This window comes from Melopsittacus undulatus, chromosome 4 (genome assembly GCF_012275295.1).
Source record: "Melopsittacus undulatus isolate bMelUnd1 chromosome 4, bMelUnd1.mat.Z, whole genome shotgun sequence".
Taxonomy (NCBI): domain Eukaryota; kingdom Metazoa; phylum Chordata; class Aves; order Psittaciformes; family Psittaculidae; genus Melopsittacus; species Melopsittacus undulatus.
Genome location: NC_047530.1, coordinates 52,732,260 through 52,759,720, shown reverse-complemented (window position 1 = coordinate 52,759,720; position 27,461 = coordinate 52,732,260). Strand labels below are relative to the sequence as shown.

The 27,461-nt window shown below is 39.0% G+C and overlaps 1 protein-coding gene across 2 annotated transcripts in view; it reads right to left on the bottom strand.

Annotated features, from left to right (window-relative positions):
- GALNT18 (polypeptide N-acetylgalactosaminyltransferase 18) overlaps window positions 1–27,461 on the bottom strand; it is a 244,699-nt gene that overhangs the window by 99,934 nt on the left and 117,304 nt on the right. For both annotated transcript variants that reach the window (XM_005141322.3, XM_031055068.2), the window contains exon 4: window positions 17,712–17,878. In XM_005141322.3, the coding sequence (XP_005141379.1) occupies window positions 17,712–17,878 (167 nt within the window). The remainder of the gene's footprint in view (window positions 1–17,711; window positions 17,879–27,461) is intronic.

Below are 27,461 nucleotides of genomic sequence, written 5' to 3'. Positions count from 1 at the left end.
CAGGGATGCCAAGATAAGCATTGGCAAAGCATACCCCCAGGGGAGATGGTCATGCAACACCACTTTTAGCCAGAAGCCACAGAAGTAGGTTGGCTACAGTTCAGAAATAAGCTGTTCCTACCTTGTGATCTGCCACCTCAAACATAAGTGCAGGTTCTAAAATACTCCACTGGATAATGTAAACCTTTGCTCCTCATCTCAAAACAAAATTGTTTTGTGTATCCTTCCATTACTAACCCATGCCACTGCTGCTTCCATATGACCACTCACTAAAGAACTAGTCTTCCCTGTCCTTTTGCTCTCATCTAGACTATCCTTCCCTAATGGTGTGAAGAAGACCTATTATTGGATATATATGAGCACTCACAAATCCCTCTGAAATAAGCATGCATCAAATGTAAATAAAATTTTTAAGAAGTTGGATGAGCAAGGTCTGTGTCTTCTCTTGTCTGTATCCACACATAACATTTATACTTGCAAAAAATGCCTTTTTTTTTCCCTACCTCTTCTACTTTGGTTTTAGAACTCATTGATCCCTTTGGTTTGATTTTTCACTAAAATCCAGTCGTTTCTTTCTCTTCATAAACACTTTGTATGTCACTACTACATGACCAAACACCATTAAAACCTCTCTCTTTGGAAGCCTGAACTATTCACTAACAGAGTTTTATCAAGTGTACATGATAAAGCCAGTAAAGACTCTGTCCTTATAGGACAGGGCACCATGGCATCCAAGGACACAAAAATATGGTGCAGGTCACAGCACACAAGGCTGTCTGAGCTAGCAGTAATGGACTGCAGTACCTACACATGGAGAGCTGTGCAGATGTACCACCTCCGGAGCTGGGAGCAGCATCACTGATCCACTTGCAAGACTGAGCTCACAGTACCAGGTTGGGAGGAGAGTTTCTAGACCTTTAATGTTTAAGGTGCCAATGACAAAGAAATGGTCTTTCCAGTATAAGAGAACAGTAATATCTGTAATCACAGCAGTTCACAGGGAAATCCAAGCTATAGGAGTTAACTTAATTCCCCTTTGAAGACTGTACTCCACCCAGGTGTTAGAGCTCTGCCAGAGAGCTCGTAATACCAAGGAAAAGACCTGTCAGCTATGGTCTTCCATCTGGAATGCTGAACAGTATTTCACTATTCTGGGGTCAGGCCATGCACCACACCTTACAGATAATGGCTGAGACCTCAGATTCCCTTCAAATTATTAAAAGAAGCTCACACAGAGCATGGGATGAGCTGCTATATACAGTATAACATAGCTCTGTGGCTAAAGAAATATTCTGCGGTTCCCTTGGTTCCATCCCTACCTATTCCACCTACAGTTGTCCAAGGAGTGTGACAGCATTCCTGCCTGTGGCTATGCACACCCTTCCAGCCTATTTTACTTACCTAGACCCCAAGGCATGGTATAAAACCACCCAAGCTGGTTCATGCACAGCTATCTCAGGTCCATTTTATTGTGCAATATCATTTTGATTTTTCAGACAAATATGCCATTCTTAAAATACCACTAACCATTCTCTTTGAATCTGTATTTTTATAACACCATTTTAACAGTATGAGACATTGCTCTGAAGAGCTATCCTTTTAGTTAATGAAAAGAAGACACTTTTACAACTCCTTAGCATCTGGCCATCAGAAATACTTGCGTGAATTAAGATGACAAGAGTAGCTTTAGTGAGAGCTATCCAGTGTCTGAATTAAGCAAACATGGTCAGTGAGGCTCAGCTGGGTCCATAGGGCAAAGAAGTTATGTCCACATGCAAAAATGCAGTCAAAGAAAACTTCGTATTTCTGACTTTAGTTTCCACTCACTTCAAATATTTTCTTTTCTTTTTCCTACTGTTACAAAGTTATTACTGATGTTGGAGATTCTGAAAACCTAACTGGACACGTCTTGGGCAGCTTGTTCTAGCTGACGCAGCTTTGACCAGAGGGGTGGACTAGATGATCTTCAGAGGTTGCTTCCCACCTCAGCCTCCCTGGGACTGCGGTAAGAGTTCACATCTGGAGAGAATGCATTCATTTCTTTTGATGCACAGGTATCTTCTGTTAAAATAAACAAGCAGCTATAGAGCAAATTACAGTATTAAGTAGATGGTCTGAGAGCAATACAGGAATTATGATATGTATGATTTAGCTCTTGAACCTTTTTGCTTGCTTGGAGTGTCCAGTCATGTTACCAAACCTGAAGTGATTAACAATATTTGTTCAAATTCATAGACAAAGTAAAACCTTGCAAAGAAATTGAATGCACGTTTCTGAAGCTGTGAGGGCCAAGGTTTTAGAAACAAATATCTGTAGCTTGACTCCTAAACCCATGTTTAGGTGACTGAGGTTTTCTATCAGAAAAGAAAGTTTTCTACCCGAAGTCTTCTGATTTTCATAGATCTGCAGAGACTGAACACCACAGCATTCAACTGAATAAACGGGTTTGCTAGCACTGAGAGAATGGGAGTGTGCATTTCACTAATGTTTATGAAACTGTGTATCAGTGACTAAGTAAAATTATAAGCCACTTCCACCTCAACACTATATATGTCACTTAAATATAAATCAAACTGAAATAATTCTGTGTCACAAATCTTCCAACTTTAGTAACAGTTTGCTAACGAAATTTAGCTTTGCAATTACTTGCTTGCAGGTGGTAAATGAGAAAGTATTAATGCAAAGGAATATGGTGATCTTATGCACAATAGCCTACTAGGCAAAGAACAAGCTGTGATCATTTTTATTTCTACCATCTATACAATTCAAATTCCCTTCCTTCTTTCCCTATTTCTTTCCCTTTCTTCCTTTCTTTCATATATAGTAGTCTCTGCTTAAAAGCATGTCTCAAAAAAATCTGGTAGTGTGGACACAGTCAATGTTTAACAACTACCCTGAATATTACATCAGAGACACCGAAGACCTCTCCAGTTCTGCCTATTGGCACAGGAACATTCACAGGACTGTTAAGGGCTTTCAGAGGATCTAATTCTTTCATATTTACCTAAGCCTCACAAAATTTTGAGGTCAGAAATTATTTATAGTAGAATAAAAATAAATCCACCAAATACAGTGAAAACTTTCTACTATTGGTTGGAACTTTTCCACCTTCCCTTCAACAGGAAGAACAGCTCCTGAGATACTTTTCATGACGGTCAGAGACTATAACAGGTTTCTAGAAGTATGAAATCCCTGCCCTGACAATCCACATGTTGACTAATCACTGAGTGTTTAAAAATTGCACCTTATAGGTACTCCATTTAAAGACCAAAAATAGTTTGACAAATAGACAAAGATTGCAGCAGTGAACAGACTGAGAGATCGTCTTGCCCTTCTCCTTGCCCCAACATGGAGGGGACTATAATTCCATTAATCATAAAAGAAGCTAGTATGATCTCTTTTTAGGTTTACTCAGCAAATACTGTCCCATGCTCTTTATAGATGGATTAAAATGAACACAGAGTAAAGACAAATACGATAACAGTACACACTATTTTGGTGTCTGGCATAGTTAAAAACGACACCACACCAAACCTACAGAGATTAAAAGTAGATATTTGCATTTAAAACCATAAAAATAACTTGCTTCAGACTACTTACAAAAACCACGAGCCACAAAACAAAAGAAGTGCAATAAAAGATCTAGAACTCTTTCTGCAGTTCTCCACTAACAAGATTACTTTTCCTCATAAATCTGAAAACTGAGAGGAATTCTTGAGTAACAAGACCTTTTCCACATTCATAAATATTGACGTATTTAAGCCAGAAAATTCACTGTAGCAACTCTCCTTTTAGAGTTGGTATTTCAGGATCACCCTTTGATGGAAGAAATGGAATGACAGAGAGCAGTATCTCCCATCACCACACTGGAAGATCTTTTTTTGAACAGTTCACTGGAAAACGCAGTATCCTCCCACAAGCAATACTGAATAGTCACACCAGCAGCCTGGGGGGGATGATAGCTTGAACAATTTGGCAAGACAGAGAGCTGGCCCTAAACACTACGCAGTTGTCAGTAACATTTGAAAAACAGCTTCTATGCAGAACATGGAAAAACTGTCCAAATTTGCTCACTGCCAAATCACTTGAACGCAACCGAAAAAAGCAAAGAACTAGTTCAAGAAAAAACAAAACCACTTCAAATACTAAACTGCAGAAAAAATACAGGGAAAGTGTTAAGCCATAATGCTATCAATTTCCACAAAATGAGGGGGAAAAAATCATTTAAGACTTAGAAGTTGAACCAGAAAAACATAAAATTCATTAACTTGCACCATGGATATAACTGACTCAGGGAACAGTATTTGACAGCCCATAAAAAAATAAATCAAAACCTACTAAAATTAGCTGACTAAAATTGGAACTGGTCTACTGCCTCAGACAAAAAGTCTACAACTGTTTTGTGAGATGCACTGATTTCCCTTTCAGAAAAAAAAAAGAATCATTTGGTTATTTCAATTATTCTCAATTATGTTCAAAGGAAGGGTGACAAGAATCTGTAGCTTTCTAATAAATATTCAACACAGCTGTCACAGTCCTTTACATTTTAGTTTTTTTTCATGTGTAAACTAGCACTGTGTTTATGGAAGCCAAGACATCAATGCTCCTGTTCATGACTTATAGCACTATGCGATGTAATTATTTTCATTTAATGTAATGGCATGAAGAAGAATGGGATCCATTATGAGTCTAACTGTTAGAGTAGCACCTTAACCAAGGAGTGCCTCATTGTTTCCATGTGATATTTCCCAAAATAATAGAAATCACAGAATCAAATCAAGCTTATAATTTATTTATAAGTATTATTTTATGATAAGTGTTTAGCCCCTAGTGAACAAAACAAGGCATTAGATACTTTTCAAAAGGGGACTAATTTTTAAGTGAGATTGTTTTGCACAGACCTGTTCCTGTTTCTGCATCTGTGGAGGAAGAGCACAATAGCAAATGAATTTACTGACAGAAATGCCAAATAAACACACTGAGGAGCCTGGAAACTGACTCCAGGGCCAGACCTGAGTAAACGGTGTAATTCCTCAAACCTTCTTCAACAGAACTGTGATTTGGCACATGTTGGAGAGGCATTTATTTCCTAGCCACAACAGCTATCTGTCATCACCCCTCCTGTCCTGGGAAGGTTCATTTGCTCCAAGCAGTGAGTGCAGTGCAGATCCATCCCCTCGCACTCCTGGTCCTCTGGCTCTGGGGACAGGTCCTGCCTATTCCCATAGTTGAAGGTTATGTCAACAAAGGTTCTGCTGTTAATAGGATAATGCAGGCAGAGTTTACCCTTCAATTTCAACAATACCTTTAAGTAAATTGGCCCACAAAGAATGCCCTTCCTTTTCTAAAAAATTCCCTTAGAAAATGGGAATGTATTTATTTTATACTTACTGATGTTTTCATGAGTCTTTTTACTCAGGAAACTACTGAAGAGATAACTGATCACACAGGTACGATACTGAAAGTGGTATCAAACTTTAAAAATACGATAGCAAAGCACAGAAAACACTTTCCCCCTATCACAGCCAGTTATATAAATCACATGAGTTTCTACTGCAATAGGTACCTATGAAACAGACAGAAATGCAGCTTTCACACTGACAGGAACCTTTAAAGCTTGCCAGAATCGGGAAACCACTTTAGTTCAACAGGAGACGGGCAGTTAGGGGAAGTTAAACCATCAGGAAACTTGGTTCTGATAACCAAAGTAACCTGCTGCAATTAAAAATTTCTGAGTGCAGACTGCAATTTACTTGAAATAAAACCCATCTCCAGCACCCAGATTTGCTGACTCAGGCTGTATCTGGTGTAAGTGAAGTGATCATTGTTCTGGATTAAATGAATCACCCCCATTACCACTCTAGTAAGAAGAGGAAAGTCAGCCAGAGTAGCAGTGTAGCAGATAGCCCACCCAGAGAGCTTGGCATTTTCCAAGAAAATAGTCTCTGTGAACTCCAAACCAAGGAGTGTATAAAACACTGCAGCACCATAAGAATTAATGCAATCTGTCAATATGTTTTGTCACGTATCAAGGCTACAACTCAGTACATAAAAGATCCACATGTGAGAGAGAGAAATCACACACTACTGTTTTTCATGCTACTTCAGTAACTTCAATAATCTAACCCCAGGAAGTCAAGTGAACTATTGAACATACATCTTCTTTTAGAGCTCTACTAAGTAATTCCTCAACTTACTTTCTTCCTGGCCTAAAGTTTATTGAGCTATTGTGCAGTAATACACAGCTAATTAAACTCAGTTTGATATATTCTGATGCAACAGGTATGTTTTTCTAGGGCACTTTCCATTCTATTGAAAGCTGATTAGACCCTTTTTTCCATTTTACTGTAACTAAAGTAATTTCTCTCAGTGGTCCTAGTTTGAGGCCATAAAATGAAGGTTATTTTAACAGATCATTTATTAATTCACCTCCCTTCAGGGGAGTTTTCCATTTTAGTTATTTTAAAAGACCCCTGATGTCCTAATTTTTTTCCCCTACTAAAAGAGTGCTAAAAAGAATAAATACTGAACATGCCTTACCTATGCTGAGTCAGAATTCCATATCACTGAAAGAGACTGACATTTAGTTCTGCATTCATCTTACTGGTAGTCTCTGTAGACCACTCCCTCAGATGGGAGCTCCAAGGAGCTGAAACTCCTTGGTAGTATCATAAGATAAGGACTGACAGAACCACAGAGTTACATCCATCTGGGAAGAGAACTCTTAATGATGAACTACTTCTAATTTGAGGAGGTCAGATATGTGAGCTTCTATACTGATGGAATACCACTGAAGGACTGTATTTCTTTCATTTTGTGGCAACACTCTCTGGATTAGATGGCTTTATGGGTAATTTTTTTAATGTCACAAGGAAGAACCTACGTGACACCATATAACACAACCTATTAATGAAAAATGAAGTTCTAGGAGGCAGTCAGCACCTTTCAGGATCAGCCCTTAAACTAAAAACAAAACCAAAAAGCTTTAAACATTTGGTAGAATGTTGACATGAGGAAAGCATAAAAAAGACCTTGGGGGGGGGGGGGGGGGGGGGGGGGGGGGGGGAATAGTAAGACAAACTCCAAACTCTTTAAGCAAGGCAATATCCTCTTTCCCCCCTTCCATTTTAAGAATTTCAACTGAGAGTTTCTATATATAATCTTGTTCTTTAGGTTTGATATCATGCCTAGTTTCATCTCAGCATTATTGTGAGAAAGGCAGCACATCCCAACACGAAAAGAGCTGTTTGCGATGGAAACTTGAACACGACAACTACTGTGACATTCTCATCTCAGGGACTATGAATGTACATCTGCAAAACCAACAGAAAATCAAATTCTGGAATGTGCAGTAAAATGGCAGTTCTGACTGCCTTAAACTGGATTTACTGCTCTGCCTTCTGCTGAAGTCCTCATGCTGGCACAACGCCTGAAGCTTAGTGGAGTAGTCCAGGCTGATTTAGGATCATCTAAGAGAGAAACACAGAGTATTTTGCATGATCAATGTGTTTTCAAGGATACAAAAATTAATTACCATGATTTCCTGTCATCAGACTCTTTCCAGAGTTCCTACTAGGGGACAGAATAATAGACCCACTTGTTCAGATTTCATATGTGAAGTCAAGAGCTGATCAGCGAAAGTTTAGGCAAGAGTTGTATAAATACTACTACATTTCAGAGTTAACTATCAGACAACTTGTAAACTTGCTGCTCTATTGCTGTATAACTAATCTTTCCAGGCTTGTAGGATAAAACTAAAGTGCAAGTTCTCTTATTTCATCTGACATGTTTCTCTTCCTGCTATCTTTGTGACAGATCATGGTGTCTATAGACAACATTTCTGTCCATGTGTGATGATTCTCTTTATAGCAAGCCATTGAGGTCTTCTGTAACTTTATCACCTTATGTTGTTCTTATCTTCTGGAGGACATAACTGCTGAAGCAAACAGGCAGACTAGATGAAAATGTCTAATCAGGCACTGCTCACTTCAGACAGCTCTAGCAATCTGCAGATCTAGAAAACAAAACAGAACCAAACAAACAAAAACTCAAACCCCCACAAAACAACAAAACCCTGAGAACGTTTTTTTTTGTCCTTTGTAGTCTTTGAGCTCCCCAATAGAAGGGGGTTCTGGACAAGGCTTTGTTTCTACATCATAAATCTCCCTTTCTTTTACATAGCCTACCTTTTTTTCTTCACCATCCCATAACTAAAGCATTCCCCTCTGATGTGAAAGCATATTGCATTGTTACTGCATACTGACTTCTTCCTTGCCTCTCAATCTCTCCAGTTTGCTAGAGATACAGGTAAACAACAGCTATGAATTCCTAAGCTCTCTCCTCAATTTCTGGTGAAGAAGCTTTCCTCAAATCTAACACTGGAGTAATGCTCTAAGTTGAACTGCCATAAGATTCATTCCTAGATGAATGGGAACCTTTGGAGTCTTGCAGTTCTCCAGCTTCCCACATCTTGGAGACAGTGTTCCCAGAGACAACAATTTGATGATCTCAGCAAGAATCCATCTTGGACACAAGGCATTCCTGAGGTTGGTCATGCATAGAGTCTTGCCCTTCTATACAATGCTGTGCAGCACAAATAGCAATAATAAAACTTAATGCTGTTTCTGGAGTATGTTTTGTCTTATATCAAGGCTAGTCTCAGTACATGAAATCCTGTGTGTGAGATACAAACCAGACACACAGTCATGCATCTTTTGTCACAGTATTCCTTAAGCTTTATCTATTTATATGCATGGGACATGGGTAAAGAGAAGAAATATTCCTTTGGAAACTGAGAGATATCTGGAGAGATCATAAAACCAGACCCAGTACTACGGTTTCACTTGCACATTCAAAACTGATAGGCAATGGTACAAAGAGGGTTTCAAGGGCACAAAATACCACTAAAAATAACTCTAGACATTTTATTTAAGAATCAGGCTACACAGAAATATTTTAAACTTGTTGCTCAGACAATAATAATACTACTACAAAGAGACATAGTCACTTATGTGACACACGGATGTACGTACATTTTGCAGGTACTGACACTGCACTTGTACATGGCAATGAAAAATAGAAATCATTGTTTATTTGCTGGCACAGGGAGTTGTCAACTTCTTTATTTGCTGGCAAATGTGGTGTGAACTTGTTTTCCATTTTAGAAGACCTTGTTTTCCATTTTAGAAGACCTTGTTCTCTTTCTGCTCTGTGCACATAAGCACAAATTGATATTATGGGCATTAGGTCAGGAGGAATAATCATTCCATAGCATATAAAAATGACATACCATGTATCTAGCCATGGAAACACCCTTACGCTTCCTAAAATGTCACCATAATTCCATTAGGTATATGGTATATTTTTCAGGTTCATAAAACATTAATGCTGTTTGCATCTTGCTTTATTATCTTTCTTGTATTTTTTACTTTTATTTTTCCAATTATTTCTACTGTAAGCAAATCTGCTGGTATTTGTACTGCTTGAAAAGATTGCTTCAAATAGAAGATGGCAGCTTTTGAAACATTAAACAATGATTAGACAGGCACTGGGCCAAAGGAGTGTGTCAGTTAAGAGCAGAGGAACAATGCAGCAGCCGACAGTAAGCTATCTTGGGAGAACTGAGAGCACTTAGCGATTTCATCAAGATTTTCCCTGCTGCCAAACAAAACCAATGATTTACGCTGCCATATTATTTAGCATTCATTGTGATTCTAAATCATTTACTGGGGAGTTTACACTGCAGCACAGACAAACCCTGGTAAACTCACTGAAAGGCAAAGTGTCCTTTGAGTTGGCATCAAAAACATCTGTGAGAAAACTCTGGAGCACCTACTATTCCTCTCAGATTACACTTGGAAGTAAATTAATATTAACAAACCTAAAAATCATCTGTTTATTCACAAATTTCATTGCAAATTGCCATAGAGATGTAGCAGGTGGCCAATGGGGAACAAAGCTCCATGCAGGTCCCCCAGTCATAAGTCTTTGTCTATCAGACTGCCAGGAGAGCTAGATTTGCCCTGTCTTGAAGACAGCAGGCTGCAGAACTTACTCAAAAAAAAAAACAAACAATCAAAAAACAGGCTTCTGGACATTTGTGAAAGTCATAAACAAGAAGGGTGAGGTTTTAGCATATAATCTGTATCTCTTCCATAGGGAGTCACATCTATATTCTGTCTACTCAGACTCTGAAAACAGACTTCCAGTAAGTGGTGTTAACAAGGCCTCTGGTTAAGGAGGCCCAACAAAAACAAAATATCTTTTCCAAATAAGCTGGGCAAGGTAAAACAAGCATAATTGTTCACTCTCTCACAGCATAACCTCCAAGTCTTCATTTTTCCTATGTTAATTTCATCATTGTAAACGGTAATTTTAGAGTTTATGTTGAGTTTCATCACAGTTTCCATGAAGTTTTAAATAGAGCTTCCCCCAAGCTTCTCAGGCTGCTACTTGAAGCATAATACATTATTTTTCCAGCACAAATGGAAAGTACGCCATCTGACTAATGGCCCCACAAATAAGTAACAGTGAATGAGTGAAGTCAAGGAATTTAAAATCTGGTCATCCAATCCAGTTGGAGAATACTTCCCAAAGTTAAATGCCAAACATATCTCTGGGTACTTCACAGGAAAAGATGTAAAAGGAAATAATCTGATCAAAGCAGCATTACTTTGCTGACATCAACAGCAAAATGACAGCCGTTCTCTCACAAATTCTACATGACTGTCACTTAACTGGATCTATCCATATGGCTGCTACTTAAATTTAGTGAGATGTGTGTGAGAATGTTATCAACAGAAACAATTCAAGCATTCTTGAAGGCAAAATAATCCCACAGATATGAGGGGGGGAGGGGGAGAGGAAATAGGAGGGGAAAAAAAAACAAAACAGGATTCAAGCTAAAACAAAACTACAATGAAAAAATACTGTACTGAATCTGACATAGAAAAGGGTATTTATTAGACTGCAATTCTGAAAATGTATTGGGACTGAACTAGTTAAACTACTTTGAGGACGGAATAAAGGATGACTATATATTAGCTTTCAACAACTGCTGGCTAGGGAATATTCAGTGCATAACGTTATACGAACATCTGAGTCAAAACCCCTGATGCCAGGAGACTGCAATAAAAGCTCTGCTGCCCACCGCTGATCTTTGATGTGGACAGAGGTTATGCTATCAGCTTGCACACACATTGAAATTTTGCTTTTCCAACCATACAAACAGGCTGAACTATACTATACTACAGATGATTAAAGTCCTTTAGAAAGGCTACTTGTCACTGCAAAAACCTGCTGAGCACACACAAGCACAAATGGTCCAACAGAGGTGCAAGCTCTCTGGGATGCTCTTTGGGAGACACACTTGGCTGCAGTAGTCCTGCAGTCCCATTTCACTCTCACAGTGCTGGAGCTTTCATAACCTTCCAGAAAATGAAGGCTAGGGACCTTCCACATCAGTTATAAGGAACAGACAATGTGACAGTTCCCATTAGGAACCAAACAGCATGCTGGTTATCAAACAGCTTTCATACAAATATTACTACAATGCTACAAAAATCATTCTTGCCTCCAGCAAGGGATGCTATCCCCACCCCCATGTGTGACTGGATACAAGTCAACATTTGAGTCTGATAGAGCTTGGAGTTCAGACAGGAGAGAGTTAGAAACACTGATCTAAAAGAACACAGCATAATTATTTTCAAATGAAAGCAAAATAAATGGAAAAACATGTCTGAAAAGATGTCAGAGAGTAAAAGCAGGAAAATAGGAGAACAATAAAAATATGCCACAAAGGAAGGAGCAGTATACTGCTGGGAGGAAGAGAGAGGGAGGGGATCAGTCAGGCAGTAGTCTAATTATTATGGCTAAAGGCAAGGGGGAGCTGAATGATGAGATGGAAAAAATAGAGGAGTGCAGTTTGTGACAAGAGCAGCAAATACTGGGATGGAGGAGATGGGCAGAAGGTAAGAAGTGTGGGTATACTGGAATTTGAGAACATGGAAAATGAGACTACAACTGGAAGGACACAAACTCATATAAAGAAAGATGAGGTGTGTGGAACGGATGTGAGGAAGTGAACATCTTAAAAGAACAGGCTGCCAAGATGGAATGAAGAAAAGGAAAGTGGACTGAGGGAATAAAGTCCAAGGAGTTAGACCACTCCTGGATGACAAAAGAAGAAAAAGGTGTGAAGAGTGATAAATCAAAGCAAAAGAGGGGTAAGAATAGTTGGGACAGATGGCCTTCACTGGCAGTATCCCTCCCCTTCTTTTGCTCACTTCCTTCTGATACCCTACTCCACAGCCTCTTCCCTTCAAAGCAGGAATCAAACACAACATCACAAGGACTGGCAAGTGAGAGAAGAGACCAGTCTGTAGCCACTCCAGAACATCATCTTCATGACTTACTGTCCTTGTAAAAACATCACAGTCCATTTACATTAGTGGTTTTAATGTTTTCCACATGAGTTTTGCGCTGCATGGCCAGGCGTTGCTGGGACATGAATCAAAGTGTTCATGATTTGCTTCTGGTTATTTTATACTTACATATTTTCAGATGCCTTCATGGTAGCTGGCAGAAAACTTGAAGACCCCATGTATGCTCAAAGAACTGTCTTCATTTATGCACAGTCCGTAACAACAGCTAATGTTGTTCTCAAATCTACAGTGAAGACAGATTTCCCCTGCTAAAAAGCATAAATACATGCTTTTTAGCATCTGATTCCTAACTATTATTACACAGCCCTCTGTCATGTCAGAGACCCGGCCAACACTACTGAAAATTCGTTTTTGTAAAGGCTGGATAATAACATGGATTTCAGCATCAATACATTTAATTTACGGAGGGAATGAATGTAGGCAGATAAAGTGAAGCCTTCACGATGCATAAAAATGTCCCAAAGTGAATTCAGGTTTGAATAAAGTTTGGCTTTTTCCTTGTTTTTAAATGTTTTTGTCTTTGAAATTTGCTGGCATTCACATAAGCGAAGAACAAAAAGCCAAACAGTAGGACAGCAAGGCCTAAAGTTTTCCCTAAGACATTGTTAGCAACAGTTCTTTAAAATCTTCATTCACAGTTGTCTGATCTACAAGTATGCCATCTTCAAATTACACTGTGATATGAAATCCATCATGCATTTGAACAGTACCTTTGAGTAAAGCTTTTGTAAAGAACAAAAGTCAGATGATCATCTATTCCCAATTATCTCTTACAAACACCCAAAAAAGAAATAAGCCTTTCTAATGAAAAGATCTGGATGCTTTTTGAAAAGTTTTTCATTCAGTGTTTTGAGGACAGCACTGAAAATCTCTCAAAGGTGACATAGTTGCACCTGACCCACTTTCTACCACTCTGTGCTAGTTCTCTTCAACAGCGCAAGTCACAAAATTAGCATCCCGTGATACCCAGCATTATCACTGCAATTCAATAGCTGTATTCATGGAAATCTCAGGACAAAACTAGAACCATTAAACTGAACACGTTAGAATATTTCATTCTTAAGTAATGACTCAAAGAAAAAGGAAGTAACCTCATGAAACCTGAGCCTCCACTGCAACATCTATTATTAACTCCAATATGAGAAAATGTCATAGAGGATTATAATTACTGCTGTAACAGTTCATAAGGCATACTCTGGACACATTAATGCACACTGCATCCCCATGAAGCTGAACACATCCTGGCTCACAAGGAGGTTTTTTAGAGAGATTTCAAATCATCTTAAAATATCATCAGAGGTTCTCAATAAATCAGTGGGGTTCAATGCCAGCAAAAGGAGTGACAAGCCAGAATGGGACTCCAGTGGCACCACAGAGGACAGGATGCAACAAGCCAGAGAATGAATAAAACACTATTCCAGTACTTTCCAGCTCAGGCCATGTTTTTTCTAAATAACTTTCTGAGGTCTAATTACGTACCAGGAGTCATGGGCATAGTCACTTAAAAGTGGGTTTTTTAAAGCCTCTTCTCTGCAAATCCCTCTCCTCAAATGCATTGAGTAATAAATTATTTTATTGCCAAGTTATAAACTAATGAGTATATTACCTCTGAAAAGCAAACAGCACTCCTAAGGAGAATGTGAAAGATTCTCATTGGAGAGAGAGCACTTAAAACTACAGTAAACCAGCTGAACTCTTTGCAGTTGCTCTATTTTACACCAATGTGACTGAGACCTGAATGAGACCCAAATGAACAGCACTGACATTTGGGTTACTTACGTAGTAGATCTTCTGACAGTAGAAAGTCAGACACTGAATTACATTTTTTAAACTTTAATTAAATTCAATTTTAATACTAGTGTACCTAACAGCGTATATGAAACATTTAAGTGTTATGCTTATCAGAATTCCACCAGAAAAGATGATACGGTGAAATATCTACATGAAGCTGTGCAAATGCTTTTATTAAAACAATGGATCTAAATTCTGGGACCTGCTAAATCTATTTTCTGCCTTTAAATGTCACACGCTGTCATTTTCACAGTTTCCTAACTTGAAACATTTATTTTAAAACAGGGGAACTTCACAAAGAGGGTAATTGAGATCTCCTGAAACACAATTGGGAACTTGAAAAACTGCACTGAGGTTTAGAGAGAGTCATAGATAATTTGCTTGACGTACCCTGAAGTGCATGAAATAAAATGCTATAGCTGATATTGCTCAAGACAAATGTACAGACTTTGGCTGTACACTTGAATACTTGGTTACAGAAATCAGCCTTCTGGAATTTTAAAAAGCAACTAGTTCTTCCACTGCTCTTTTCTGACACATATCTTCTGAAATTAGACATGAATCCGAGTGTTCATTACTAGATTCATAGCAAGGCCCATAGCAAGAATTTCTGTCAGTCTATCAGTATATTGCCTCCCCTCAGAAACAGGAAATTCCGGTGCCATCCTCTAGTGCCAATCATTGTATCTGCTTTAATTTTAAACCACTGTGCTATGGGAATCCAACCAAATAGCGCAAGGAACTCTCAATAAATAATGTGTTTATTTGCACTCTGCCTGATCTCTGTTCTCACTTTTTCTAGTCACTTCCCATAGCACGATGTTTCTTGCCTGTGAAATCCATGGCTGTTGCATCACAGAAAAAATCCTGCTTTGAGTTATAAAAGTTGCCATCTCTGGGCGAAAGCCTGAGAGTGAATATACCTCCTGTAATTAGGATTCTGACAGGGCCCTGCAAGAAGCAGAGTCTGGTGCCAGACTCCAGCATAAAGCAAGTTTTTTCCCCCTCAGGTATCATTACAGGGAAACCCAGAGTAACCCACTTATCTTCCAAGCAGCAACCTTGCAAGCTAAAGAGATACTAACAAACCATAGAATGACACTAAATACAAAGGAATAGTTTCAACCATTTAGAAGGGAGAAAAGAAAAAAAAAAAAGAAAACAGAATACTGTGAAAGTAAATTATAAAATAAATATTTCAGGATTTAAACTAATAACAGAAAAGCCCATAAATCATCTTTACAATCACTCCCTTTCCTACCAAGCATCCATCCTCTCCAAATAGAGGCCTGTTACCAGCTCGTCAGCATACATTATGGGATAAAGAGGGCTGTAGGAATCTAATTTACTACTGCAGGGAGGAGATGCCAGAGAAAGGGTTAGAGTAGCAGAAAATCCTGAAGACAGATGATTTTTTCTAGGAGACTAAGTATCACTCTGCACAAAGTGATTTCATATAGAATGACATGTAAAACCAAGCCAAGACAGCCAAACCAAAGGTTACCTTCCTCTCAATTTCTGTCCTCCTGTCTGAGGCCAGGAAGCTAAGGATTTAAAGCACTAGAGGATAAGAAAGGCAAGCCTGAATAAAGGGCACAGCCAGGCATAAAAATATGATACTATAAAGTACCAGTACTGATACTAACAAAAAATGTGGCTGAACAGGTCTTCCTGAAAGATTGAGTGGTTCCTGTGATTTCTTACCTATTTCAGGTAAACAATAACAAAAAGGAATACTTTTGACAAGCCCACAGAGCACAGTGCAAAGTATGTTTGTTAGTGAGCTCATCACAGCGATGACGGGCTGTCAGAAACACTGGTGTTTCTGACACGGATCTGCAATGTGCCCACTGGTATAACTGCCTGTAAATTACAGTAAATCAGACTCAACCTCTAGAAACCACTTTTTTCAGTCAGATTATTTTTCTTCTATGGCTGCCTTGTGGTCAGTTCCTGTGCATCCAGAGGCCTTGTGCCTGGTACCACCAATAGTCATTCATATTGACTGAGCTCCTGTTTGAAAGATGCCAGAATTAATTTCTACAAACACACTCCAGAGCTCAAGTCTACAAGAAAAAAATCATTTCTTATTTTTATTTTCTCTATCAAATGCCATGTATTGCATGAGGGAGTGGGCAAAAATCAAAGACCACCAAGATTTCATCAGTAAAACAACATGTCAAACAACTGAACTGCATGCTGTAGCACATCAAAATTCTACTTCAGCTCACATGTTTCTGGGACACATGTATGCATGTATACAGATTTTAATTTGGGAGTTTTGTACTTCGCTTATTATTTACTGTTTCATGGGATTTTTCATTTACTTTTTTTGTTTTTATTTACTGTTATCATCTCATGGGTACATCATAAGTTGTGCCATAAACTAAGAACAGCAACTCATAAATCCTGCACCCCAATTCACCCACACTGTTCTGTAAGTAGGTGTTTCAAGAAAAGTTTGGTCAGCCTTAGGTAACTCTAATCATAGTATTATTCACTAGAATTATATTTGACATAAGCCTACATCGAGTTGTTGGGTTTTGTGTTTTCTTTAAAGGGTCAGGATTTGCTTTTCCCTTCACTGACAGCAGAAGAGGAGAGGATGAAGTGCAAAGCCTAGGGTGGGGAATTTATTGACTTGTTTTCCAAAAACTTTCTTTTCTGTACAAATCTGAGACACATTTACGATGTGCAGCAAGTCACAGAATCTAGCTACAGTGATCATATAACAGCTGTAATGATGGCAAGGATATGAGAAGCCCTCTGCTCAGCATTTTCCTTGAACAAGATAAATTAAGATTCTCATTGTATTTTAGGAGTTCAGAATTAACTCCCCAGCAGAGCAAAAGTCTTCTTTAAGTTCAGCATCCTGTGCTTATTAAAATGTCATTGCTAATATTGCCAGATAATAAGACATGCCCAGCAAGGCCTCACTGACAAACACCTAAGCGAGTACTGAACAATCAGACATGGGCAGTCCAGTCCTTCAGATCATGAAGAGCAAAACCTGAACACATACAGTAGAAAAGCAGCAAGGTAAATGCTTCCAATGGGGAGGAAATCTAAGTGAGATGTCTAAGAAACAAAGATGTTTTATACAAAGTGAGTATGCACATACAAGCATAAAACTGAAACAGGAAAAGCACAGGAATCATTTAATCCTGCAAGAACTCTCAGGTGTTAAAATATCTTAAGTCTGTAGTCTGTTCTTACACTCAAACATCTGCTTGCCAGACACCTTAAACATACAGAAATGGCATCCTATCTTTGTACATACTCTTTTTAACATGCCCATTCCTGCATATTTGAAGACAAACCAGCAAAACTGTAGGATGAAGAAGGAAAATACAGCGACAACATTTGAAATGCCTGTGGGGTGAGCAGGAGCCAGAATTCAAGGATTGTCATTTATGATCCAACCTCTAAGTTGGAAAAAAAAACCCAAACAAAACCAACCAAACCAAAACCTCTTACCATTATTACTGTTATCATCAACTAAAATAATTTCTTTGAGCAGATGAGCAGGAGTCCGGTCAATAGCTGAATGGATGGAGCGCAGAATCACCGAGAGAGCTTCATTAACAAAGATGAATACAATACTGACCTCAGGAAGCCTCTCAGGAAATGTAAGGTTTCTGCACCTGAAAGTTAATAAATAAATAAATAAATAAATAGAAATGTGAACTGTCTGAAGTCACAATGTTAACACAAACTGTTTCAGAGAAAACTATCCCTAGTCTTAAGAATGACAGAAGAGCTTTTGTGGGCAACCATCAGAAGGCCCCTGTACTTGCCCAGAGCACATACAGGCAATAACCAGATGAATCAGTATGTAAAAAAGGGAATAAAGGAATCTCCTGTAGTTGTCTATGCAACGAAGGCCTAGAGTGAGCTCATATTTTCATCCGAGACCCAAAACACTGCAAAGTAGATGCAAACTCTTGTTTAAACACAGCTTCCAATAGCAGTTGCTCATAGTGTCTTTCTGAACAGTGCAGACAGGAATAAACAGCTAGCCCCTTGCTTTAAAAAGCATCTTCTTAATAGGCACATAGTTCCACTGCATCAATGCAAGAGAGAAACAATTAAAACAGTGTTTGGATTTACTGATTCCCACTTGTAGTTTGATTTGGCAGCATAACAAATCAAAACTTACTTTCCAAAACCAGTTCCTATTTTTACTGGTGTGCTACTCTCCTATTTTCACTGATAAGAGAGTTTTCAGCTTCAAGAATCAGACTGAAAAGTTTTCTTTGAAGCTTTCAGAATAGTTGAAAATATGACACCTTTTACATTTTTTGGAGTACCACTGGACAGCAGATCAAATGTAACAGCTTGTGGAAGTGTCACTGTGGTCTTCATAATCAATTACCACACCTCCACCCTCCCTTTTGCTTTCCTTAAAGTGAATGCTAATTCATTAAGCATGACTTGTACTAAAATTTTACTACTCTTTGAAAATCAGACTCTCATAAAGTCTTACATTTGGACATCTTTTATGTCTGACCTTTAAAAGCAGTCGCAGTCATAATTCTTACTGGTTTCAGGGAGTTTTGCTGGCAATCGGGATTTCTAAGAAGGACTTTTCAATTGATTCACAAAGGAAATCTAAATAAAAATCAAAATACTGCATCTTTCAGTAGAGTGAAATGAAACCTGTAATCTACATTGCTGTTTAGAAACACACAATACAAAAGAGAAGCTTTCTCCATGAAGCACTGTGGGCCCTCTGAACGAATCAGAGCCACAGGTACTTTCCTAGAGGTAAGAACCTGAGTGGGTTTTAGGCAAAATAAAACACTACAATAACAGGCAGAGGGAGCTGACTTTTCTTCCAGCAGACTGGTATAAGACAGCACTTTCCCTTTTAATCAGTAGTTCAGGAGTTAAAACCTTCAACCAGGACAGAAGAAGCAGGAGTTCAATCTTCTCTGAACTCCCCAGAGGGCTCTCGAACTGCTTGCCAGCTCAGTGTGGTGATTTCCTATCCCGTTTTTCAGAGTCATTCTACTTTCTGTGGAGCAATTAAACATATGCTAAGTTGGAGTGATAACAAGGAAGTTACTCTAGACTCATGTTTGGGACAAATTTCTTAGAGGAGCAATCTGTATTGCAGTACCCGTTCTAATGGATGTTCATGCATTTTAAACTCCGGATTCACTCTCTATGGCTATGCCATACCTTCTAGATTATAACGCTACAGAAACTCTTGTGAACATTTTTTCTTTCTTTTTGCAAGCTTATTGTTTTCACTTAAGTGATGCTGCTTTGGCTGAAGGAATAAAGGCCCCTACACATAGCCTGTGAATCAGGTGTCAGAGCACTTATTGGGAAGCAGTATAGAGAATCACAGAGTGGTTGAGGTTGGAATGGACCTCCAGGGTGTCATCTTGTCCAGCCCCCTGCTCAAGCAGGGTCACCTAGAGCCAGTTGCCTGGGATCCTATCCAGACAGCTTCGAGGTATCCTCAACAATGGAGACTCAACAACCTTCCTGAGCAACCTGTGTCAGTGCTTCATCACCCTCACAGGAAAAAAAAAGCTTCCTGATATTCTGACAGAGCCTCCTGTGCTTCAGTTTGTGCCCATTGCCTATGGTCCTGTCACTGGGCATCACTGAAAAGAGCCCGGCTCCATCCTCTTTGCAGCCTCTCTTCAGATATTTATATACATTGATGACAACCCTGTGAGCCTCTTCTTCTTTAGGCTAAAGTGCCCCAATTCTATATACGCACACAAGGTTTCAAATCTTCTTAAAAGAAAAGATAGCTCTTCACACCTGTCTCCTGTACCCTAGAGCAGGTATTTTAACCTCTGAAATTTAACTTCTGAAAATTCTTTAAGAAAAGGTCAATTGTGGTGAACAATCTCCAAAAGCGCTGCTTAAAAGCACTGCCTAGATAACTGAGGAAGTGAAGCAGGCACAAACTGGCTTGAGCCCAGCACTGTCAAATCTGAGGGGAATCTTTGGCAAATGTTAATTTCACGTGTCACCAGGGTTAAGTGGCATCTGAAAATAGGATTTTCAAAGTATACATTTCAGGCCCAAACTGCCTGGAAGCACCCTGTATTCATGATCACACTACAGTTTTTAAATGCCAACGCTCACACTTTACTAAAAGATGCTAAGACCATGACAGACCCAGCTCCTTAAAGGACAGACCCCTTCACAGCACATCGTGTGTATGCATGTACATGCCATTCGTACACTGACAAAAAAAGTCTTATATACAATCTGGATACTATTACTATGTAGATGTCAACTCTCACATGCAAGTTAGATGTACAAATCTGCACGGGCATAATGAGCAATTACTAACAAAATTCTAATTTCCTGTACACCTCTGTGTAGATAGCACATTTCTGTTTGATGCAACAACTGAAATTTCATCCAAGTTTTGGAAATCAGGCTTCAAACAGACTATGAACTAGTTAACAGGCTTAAACACACTGAAATAATTTGCAGTATTACTCTGCAAAGAGCCTACAAAGTGTTTTATTTTAGTGATTCACCTGCAGCCAAAATGCACAGATATAAAATGGTCCAGCAAACAAAGCTACAACCAATCTGTCTTTTAGCTGTCTAGTTTAGACACAGTAATATTTGTAATCCTCAGCCATACCAATGTACAAAGAAGATAAAAATGAAACTCTCACAAAAATGGTAAGATATGTCACCTATCAGATAAAGAGCAACACAATGATTTTGGAAAGTATCTTAAATTATAGTGAAAATACAATGAAAATAGTCCAAAGAAGTTACTTCCGTAAAAACTGGTGGGTTTTTCCCCCACCGACAATTAAGCTAACATTGAGATATGCATAAAAGAAACTTTTTCTAAGAAGTTACTGACCAACTATATCCCAAAAATATCTCAGATGACAAAATCAGACTCAAAACACTGCTGCCATACTATGAATAAATCGAAACATGCAAATAAAATTCCTGCTTCTAACATGTCTTCCACTCATCTAAAGGAAATTATTTGTATTGTTTTTCCTACCTGCATTCATTTATATCTTTTCAAATGAGATCACACTGGACAGGATTTCCCATTGTCTGGCACACGCTGCAGATATGAGCAAAGCATTTAATGCTGTGAATATCTTTTGACTCCCCTTTTGCACCACCACGCATTAAAAGATAACTAACTACAAGAGAACAGAATTAGGCTCCCGTTGCACCTAATTTCTTTAGTCTTTACAAATGGATTCATTTTCAGTTAGGGTACATTCCTGAATGGAGTTCATGATTTCTTTTTTCCCATTTGGAGTCATTTATCATCTTTACTTCCAGCTTGGGTTCACTTTCTTTTTAATAGGTATAGAGTTCTTAAAAAATACAACTTCCTGTCTGTATTATTTTTCATATCAGATGATGACAGTAAAAATTACCTAATTATTTTTATTTAAACAAATCATAATTGGATTCACACACCTCAAATCATGCACAGAATGCAGAGCACTTGCACAGTTTGACAAATCTATCCGTCTTTATGCCAAGTTTCATAAGGAATAAAATTCCGCAATTCTAGGAATGCATAAGAAATAGGTACAGAGAAAGGGTGCGTATGTATGTGTACTGAGCATGCTGAAGGGGGTCAAAGGGAGAAAACTGTATGAATCAAAATCTTAAGATCCATTCGGCCCTAAGAACTGAACAGTTGCATGGCAACCAGCAACATACACATTTCAAGGACAGCTCTGCCTCGGACTCATCAAGGGGCCTCTGACAAGACCCCTTACTCTCTCCTCTGCAAAGTAAGGATCTCACTAAAAACACACAAACCCACAAAGCATAGAGCATATTCCAGTATTATGACTAAGTGATTCTTAATTATAAATTCTAAATGTTACTTAGAATTATATTAACACGTATGAACCCAATGCAACTAAGAAATTACCTCTAGCAACCTACTCCAAAAAATTACATCAGGCTAATAACACTAAAGGAACAGTTGTCATGGTTACCAGAAATTTAGAGGAACTCCCGGTGTTCTATTTCAAGCACAACTCTGGTAAATGGAGGACAGCACACCTTATGAATCTTCTTTCAAATATTTGTCCACAAGGTAATTACATTCCTCTGGACTACATGCATTGTGGTAAGAGAATTTAGCCAGTCACATTAAAATTAGCTTAGCGTAACTACACAGGAAGAACAACAGAGTAAGAATGATTCCCTGTGCTAATAACTTATCCCTGAGACCTTCTACCAATATGGGTATAAATTACAGAAAATAATTGTTTTCTGCAGTTGTTGAGAGCTTTTCACGAAGAGTTCCATGGGTATCACAGCCAACAATGGCAGCAGAACATGGTTTTTGTTTTAATTGCTAAATTATGTCACCTAATCCATGGTGGTTTCTTTGGGTTTTTTTTAAACAAATGGTGCAATAAAGCATATTACTAAAACATTTGCAGTTAAAGGATTGCTTCAAGAACACATGGGGAAGGGAGCTTTAGTTCCAACAGAATAAGAATTTCTCAGAAGCACAAGCAGAAACAGAATTGTACCTATTTCAAGACTTTTTTCATCAGCCAGAATGGCAAATGGAAGTTCAAAACATGGGAGAGGAAAAAACCCTAACCAAACAGTCACATTCTGGCATGTTTATCATTTAATTTGGTGGTTATTTTTCATTTTTCCTTTCATTATTATCAGTATCTTAAGTGTTAACTGTAATATGCTAAAAAGGCTGGCATTGAACAACATATAAAAATGGCTTTTTTGCTGATCTCTGAAGATTACTATCTATTGTTACAAAGCTACAGCCACTAAGACAGTATTTCTGAGGCAAATCTAGAAATCTTTTTTGGGGGATCATCATATTCTCTTACATGAGAACAAAGGCAAGCATACAATCATGTGAGGAATTTGAATATAGAGTTACCATACAGGTATAAGCAAACATTAACTACTTTTTTTTTCCCTTGGCACCAATTACTAAAAACAAATAAATTGCAATAAAAAAGGTTAGAAAACAGGCAGGGAACTTGATAACTATACAGATAAGTTTCAAGACTGTAACACAAGATTGATTACTTCTTGGTCTCCTAAGCATCTTACAGAACAGATTTAATTGTAACAGATTGATTCCCCACTGCTTTTAATAACATTTACTGATATTGATAAAATAATATAATAGAGGTACATCTTTTTCTTGGTACTTAAACCCAAGATCTTTCTCTGAATGAAGCAATAAGAACAGTAAGCTAGGAGCTGATGATCTCAACAAAACAAGTTTTTGGACAAACATGAGGAGAATTCTGTATAGGCATTTGGCCGAAGATTGTCAACCTCTCTCAGTATCATGGCCAAGGATTATTCTGAGTATGCTTTAGTGTAAGTGTACGCAAAGTGAAAGAGTATTAACATGTTACAACACATTAAAACTGGGAGAACATGTGCAGATTACTGCCTCTCATCTTCTTTCAGTTATGGGAGACAACGGACGAGATCAAAACCAAGAAGTGTACTTCATTACTAAAGCAGCTTGAAGGCTGCAGCTGATTTGATATTAAATACTTCTAGAGCAGCTATTTGAGGAGATAGATACATTCAGACAGGACAAACTGAAGCACACATGAGAATCACAGAGGGTGGCTACCCAGGCAGTACACACCACTGCTACGAGTCAGTTTGAAGGCAAAAAAATGACACAATAAGAAAGGAACCTAAGCTGAGATGAATAAAAGAGAATGGGAAATATGACAGAATTAAACATTATGTATTTAACAAGAAAGCTGAATAATTTGTAATTTTGTCCAAAATATTGTTTTGTGCAAAACAATACAGTAGGTGAAGTACCAGGGGTTTGTGCCCTTTTTAAAGGGCTTCTTTGCAACACCAAATACAACATGCTATCTTTCATGACTAGAAACAAAAGATCTTGGTCAGAAATGAACACAGAAACATATCAGTCACTAGCATAACCTCAGCCAATCAGAAGTGTTTCACAGACACATGTGGAAGCAAATATTGATTGAATGCAAGGCAGCAGGAGCTGGCTTTTGGGGAGAAGCAGAGCCAACATGTAAATGCCCAGCCTGAACCTCACAATTTGAGATCATGCGTTCTTCTTAAAACAGTTTTAATAAAGTGCCACGGCCAGGTGGAGGGGAGAAAACACCAATACGATGTAGGTTCACAAAATGCTCCGTTTATTGATTACAAGGCTGCTCTTAATATACTGTCTTACACGCGATCACGCATTACTTGATTGGCTGCTTCGCTTTGCCCACGAGGGATACACGCTCCACTTTACCTCTCCTGATTGGTTTCACACCTTCGCTTCAGCTTAGCGTTACATCATGCTTCTGGCATCTTGTTATTGCGCTCCTGTTTTGCTGACCTTGACGCTTCCTCTTCCAGCCTGGGGTCAGAGGTTCACTTTCTCACAGCTTGCTGCAAGCCTGTTAAAGCGCCCATGCTCGACCCCCAACAATAAAGGAAAACCTACACATTTACAGAAGTCTGATGTCTTGAACACTACCTCCAGGACCACCAAAACACCAATGGACATTTTGGACAGACATACATACATGAACAGTTTTTGACCTAAACCACATCATTCTCCTCAATCAGCCAACGCTTAATTTTTCTCCCTTGTATCTGTACTTGCATTCAAGGGATTTACTGCCTGCTGTTTGTGCTCAATTTATCACAAACCTAATTTTGCTGTTATTCAAGGCTTCTACCTTTGCTGAATTAAGCCTCAAAGTAATGCAATTTGCAACTGGTGAACTGTTTGAAACAAAAAATACTTAGAAAATGGCCAAAGCCTTTCTCTGTACAGGAAACAGGACACCTCCTCTCCACTTGTCTAGAGGCCAAACAGCACTGACTCAGCTATTTAGCCATCTCCAAAGTAAAAGTATCTGAACTTTAAATGCTTCTTTTTCCCCTCCACCTTCCTGCCTTTGCTTCTTCATACAAATACTGGTTTTACTAAGCAAAAGTTTGACTAACTGCAGTTACACTGACTGAAACAGTTGCTTGATGCCTACTGGTCAACTCCTTCATATCATACAGGCTATGCAGCAGCAAAACTCTGCAGAATAGTTCCTCCACTGAGGTCCTGCTTCACACCATTCTCCACTACTCTCCTGCTCTCTGATCACATAAGCAAAGAATGTTATCTCTCTTTCCCACATGTGCTGTAGCACACTGGATCAGGCCCCAAAAACTTACAATCCAACAAAGTAGAATCCTAAGGGCATCCACATCTAGCTTCTAATAACGTGTTTCTGAGTGATCTTGTTCAACATTTTCACTCATGACAAGCTTTGTGGATACTGCCTGCCCTACTTAAAGTGATGAATATAACAGAATTATAACTAACACAGAAGTCTTACCTTGTTCCTGCACACAGTAAGGGCAACACTGCCTTCCTCAATGTTTCCAAGCTCATTAGAGCCAGTAGCTATTTGTTGGTCCGCAATGTAGACATGTCATGGGCTAACAGATGCTTGTAAGAGTGGTAAACAGCAGAGCACCCAATTTCAGCACCAGAAAATAAACGGAGGCCTTGCCAGAGACAGTATAAGCAATACCCCATATTGCCTGTACTATCTATTAAATACTGCATAAACGGTACTTTGGGATGTGACAATTTCTTCAAGAGGCTGATATATTCAGGTGAATCATTTATTACAATCTGAATTATAACAGATTATTCTGGACTGTGCTGGGAACTCCACTGTGCTAGGGCAAATATTCACAGTGAAAAGTAATCAAATTTTGAACATTTTACCACAGGGCATCTGCTTATGACTGTACAGAGTATTAGAAACCACTTTGCAGTACCTAAAACATGTGAAGGTCCCACTGCAAGGTGTGGCAATTGCCACAGCTGGGCACAGCTGCAATCTGCTGGATGTTTCCATCTGACTGATGGTCATTTTGTTTCTGGAAAAGTCAAAGTTCAGGAGCTGGGCAGAGTGCACTGCCCTAACTACTAAATGTGGTGTCCCCCCTCTGCATGCCACCGACAACAGAGGACTGGGCAATGTTTACCCTCTCCTCTACACGTGTTTGGCTCAGCAATCTCTGTTTTGTCCTCTGGTTTTCTCATGACACTAAACGCTGATAAAATCAAGCCTAGAAAATCCTCTATGCTATAATACGTGGTCATTATATATGTGGATTGGCCTTTCTCACTGCAACACCTTGCAAAGAAATGCTGAGCTCCTCTGTTATTTTGACGTGAATTCCCAGAGCACTGCAGGCTAGAAAGAAGGTCAAGGCTGAGTCATACCAGTATGATATAAAAGGGGCTACTAACACCAAACACTTTTGGCAGATCTCTTAATTCTCCCAGTCTCAACTGGGGCCAGCTATCTATGAATTGCTTTAGACTTCAGTTATACATCTTCCAGTTACACAAATTCCAGTACTTCACAGGATAGGTTATGAATACAGATGATAGACCACAACCAAACCCAGATGAGCTCCATTTGTTGAGCTACCTGCCCACAAGTCTTTGATGGGATTCCAGTGTCATGCTGACTCTTGCAGAACCACTGCCAAATCTAGGCTAATAAGCTTGGCTAGACATAGGCTAACTGTTCAGAGCTATTGTGGTACCTCTATCATATTTATGCTTTCCTGTGCCTCTAGCTGGACAGGAATACCACAATTAACTAAGGTGCAGCAAAGCTGATCAATGAGGCCTCCATGCCACTTGCTGCATGCTCTCTTCAGACCAAAGTGTCTTTGTGTCCTGGGTTTAGCAGAAGCAGTCAATTTTTCTACTTCTTAATAGCTCGTGCAGTGCTGTGTTTTTGACTTTCAGCCTGGGAACAGCGCTGATAACATTGATGTTTTTAATTGCTGCCTAGTAATGTTTACTCTGACCAAGGACTTTCTGAGTCTCATGCTCTGCCAGGGAGGAGAAGAAGCCAGGAGGAAGCAGAGACAGGACAGCTGACCCAAACTAGCCAAAGAGGTATTCCATACCACAGCACATCAGGCCCACTATATAAACTATGGGCTCTTACCCGGAAGGGCTAGATCACTGCTTGGTCGGGCTGGGTATCAGTCAGCAGGTGGTGAGCATTTGTATTCTCTTCCCTTGTTATTTCCTTTATCATTATTATTATTAGTGGTAGCAGTAGTGGTTTGTGTTATATCTTAGTTACTGGACTGTTCTTATCTCAGCCTGTGGCAGTCACATTCTTCCGGGGGGGGGGGGGAGGGTGTAAGAGGGGGAGTGAGACAGAG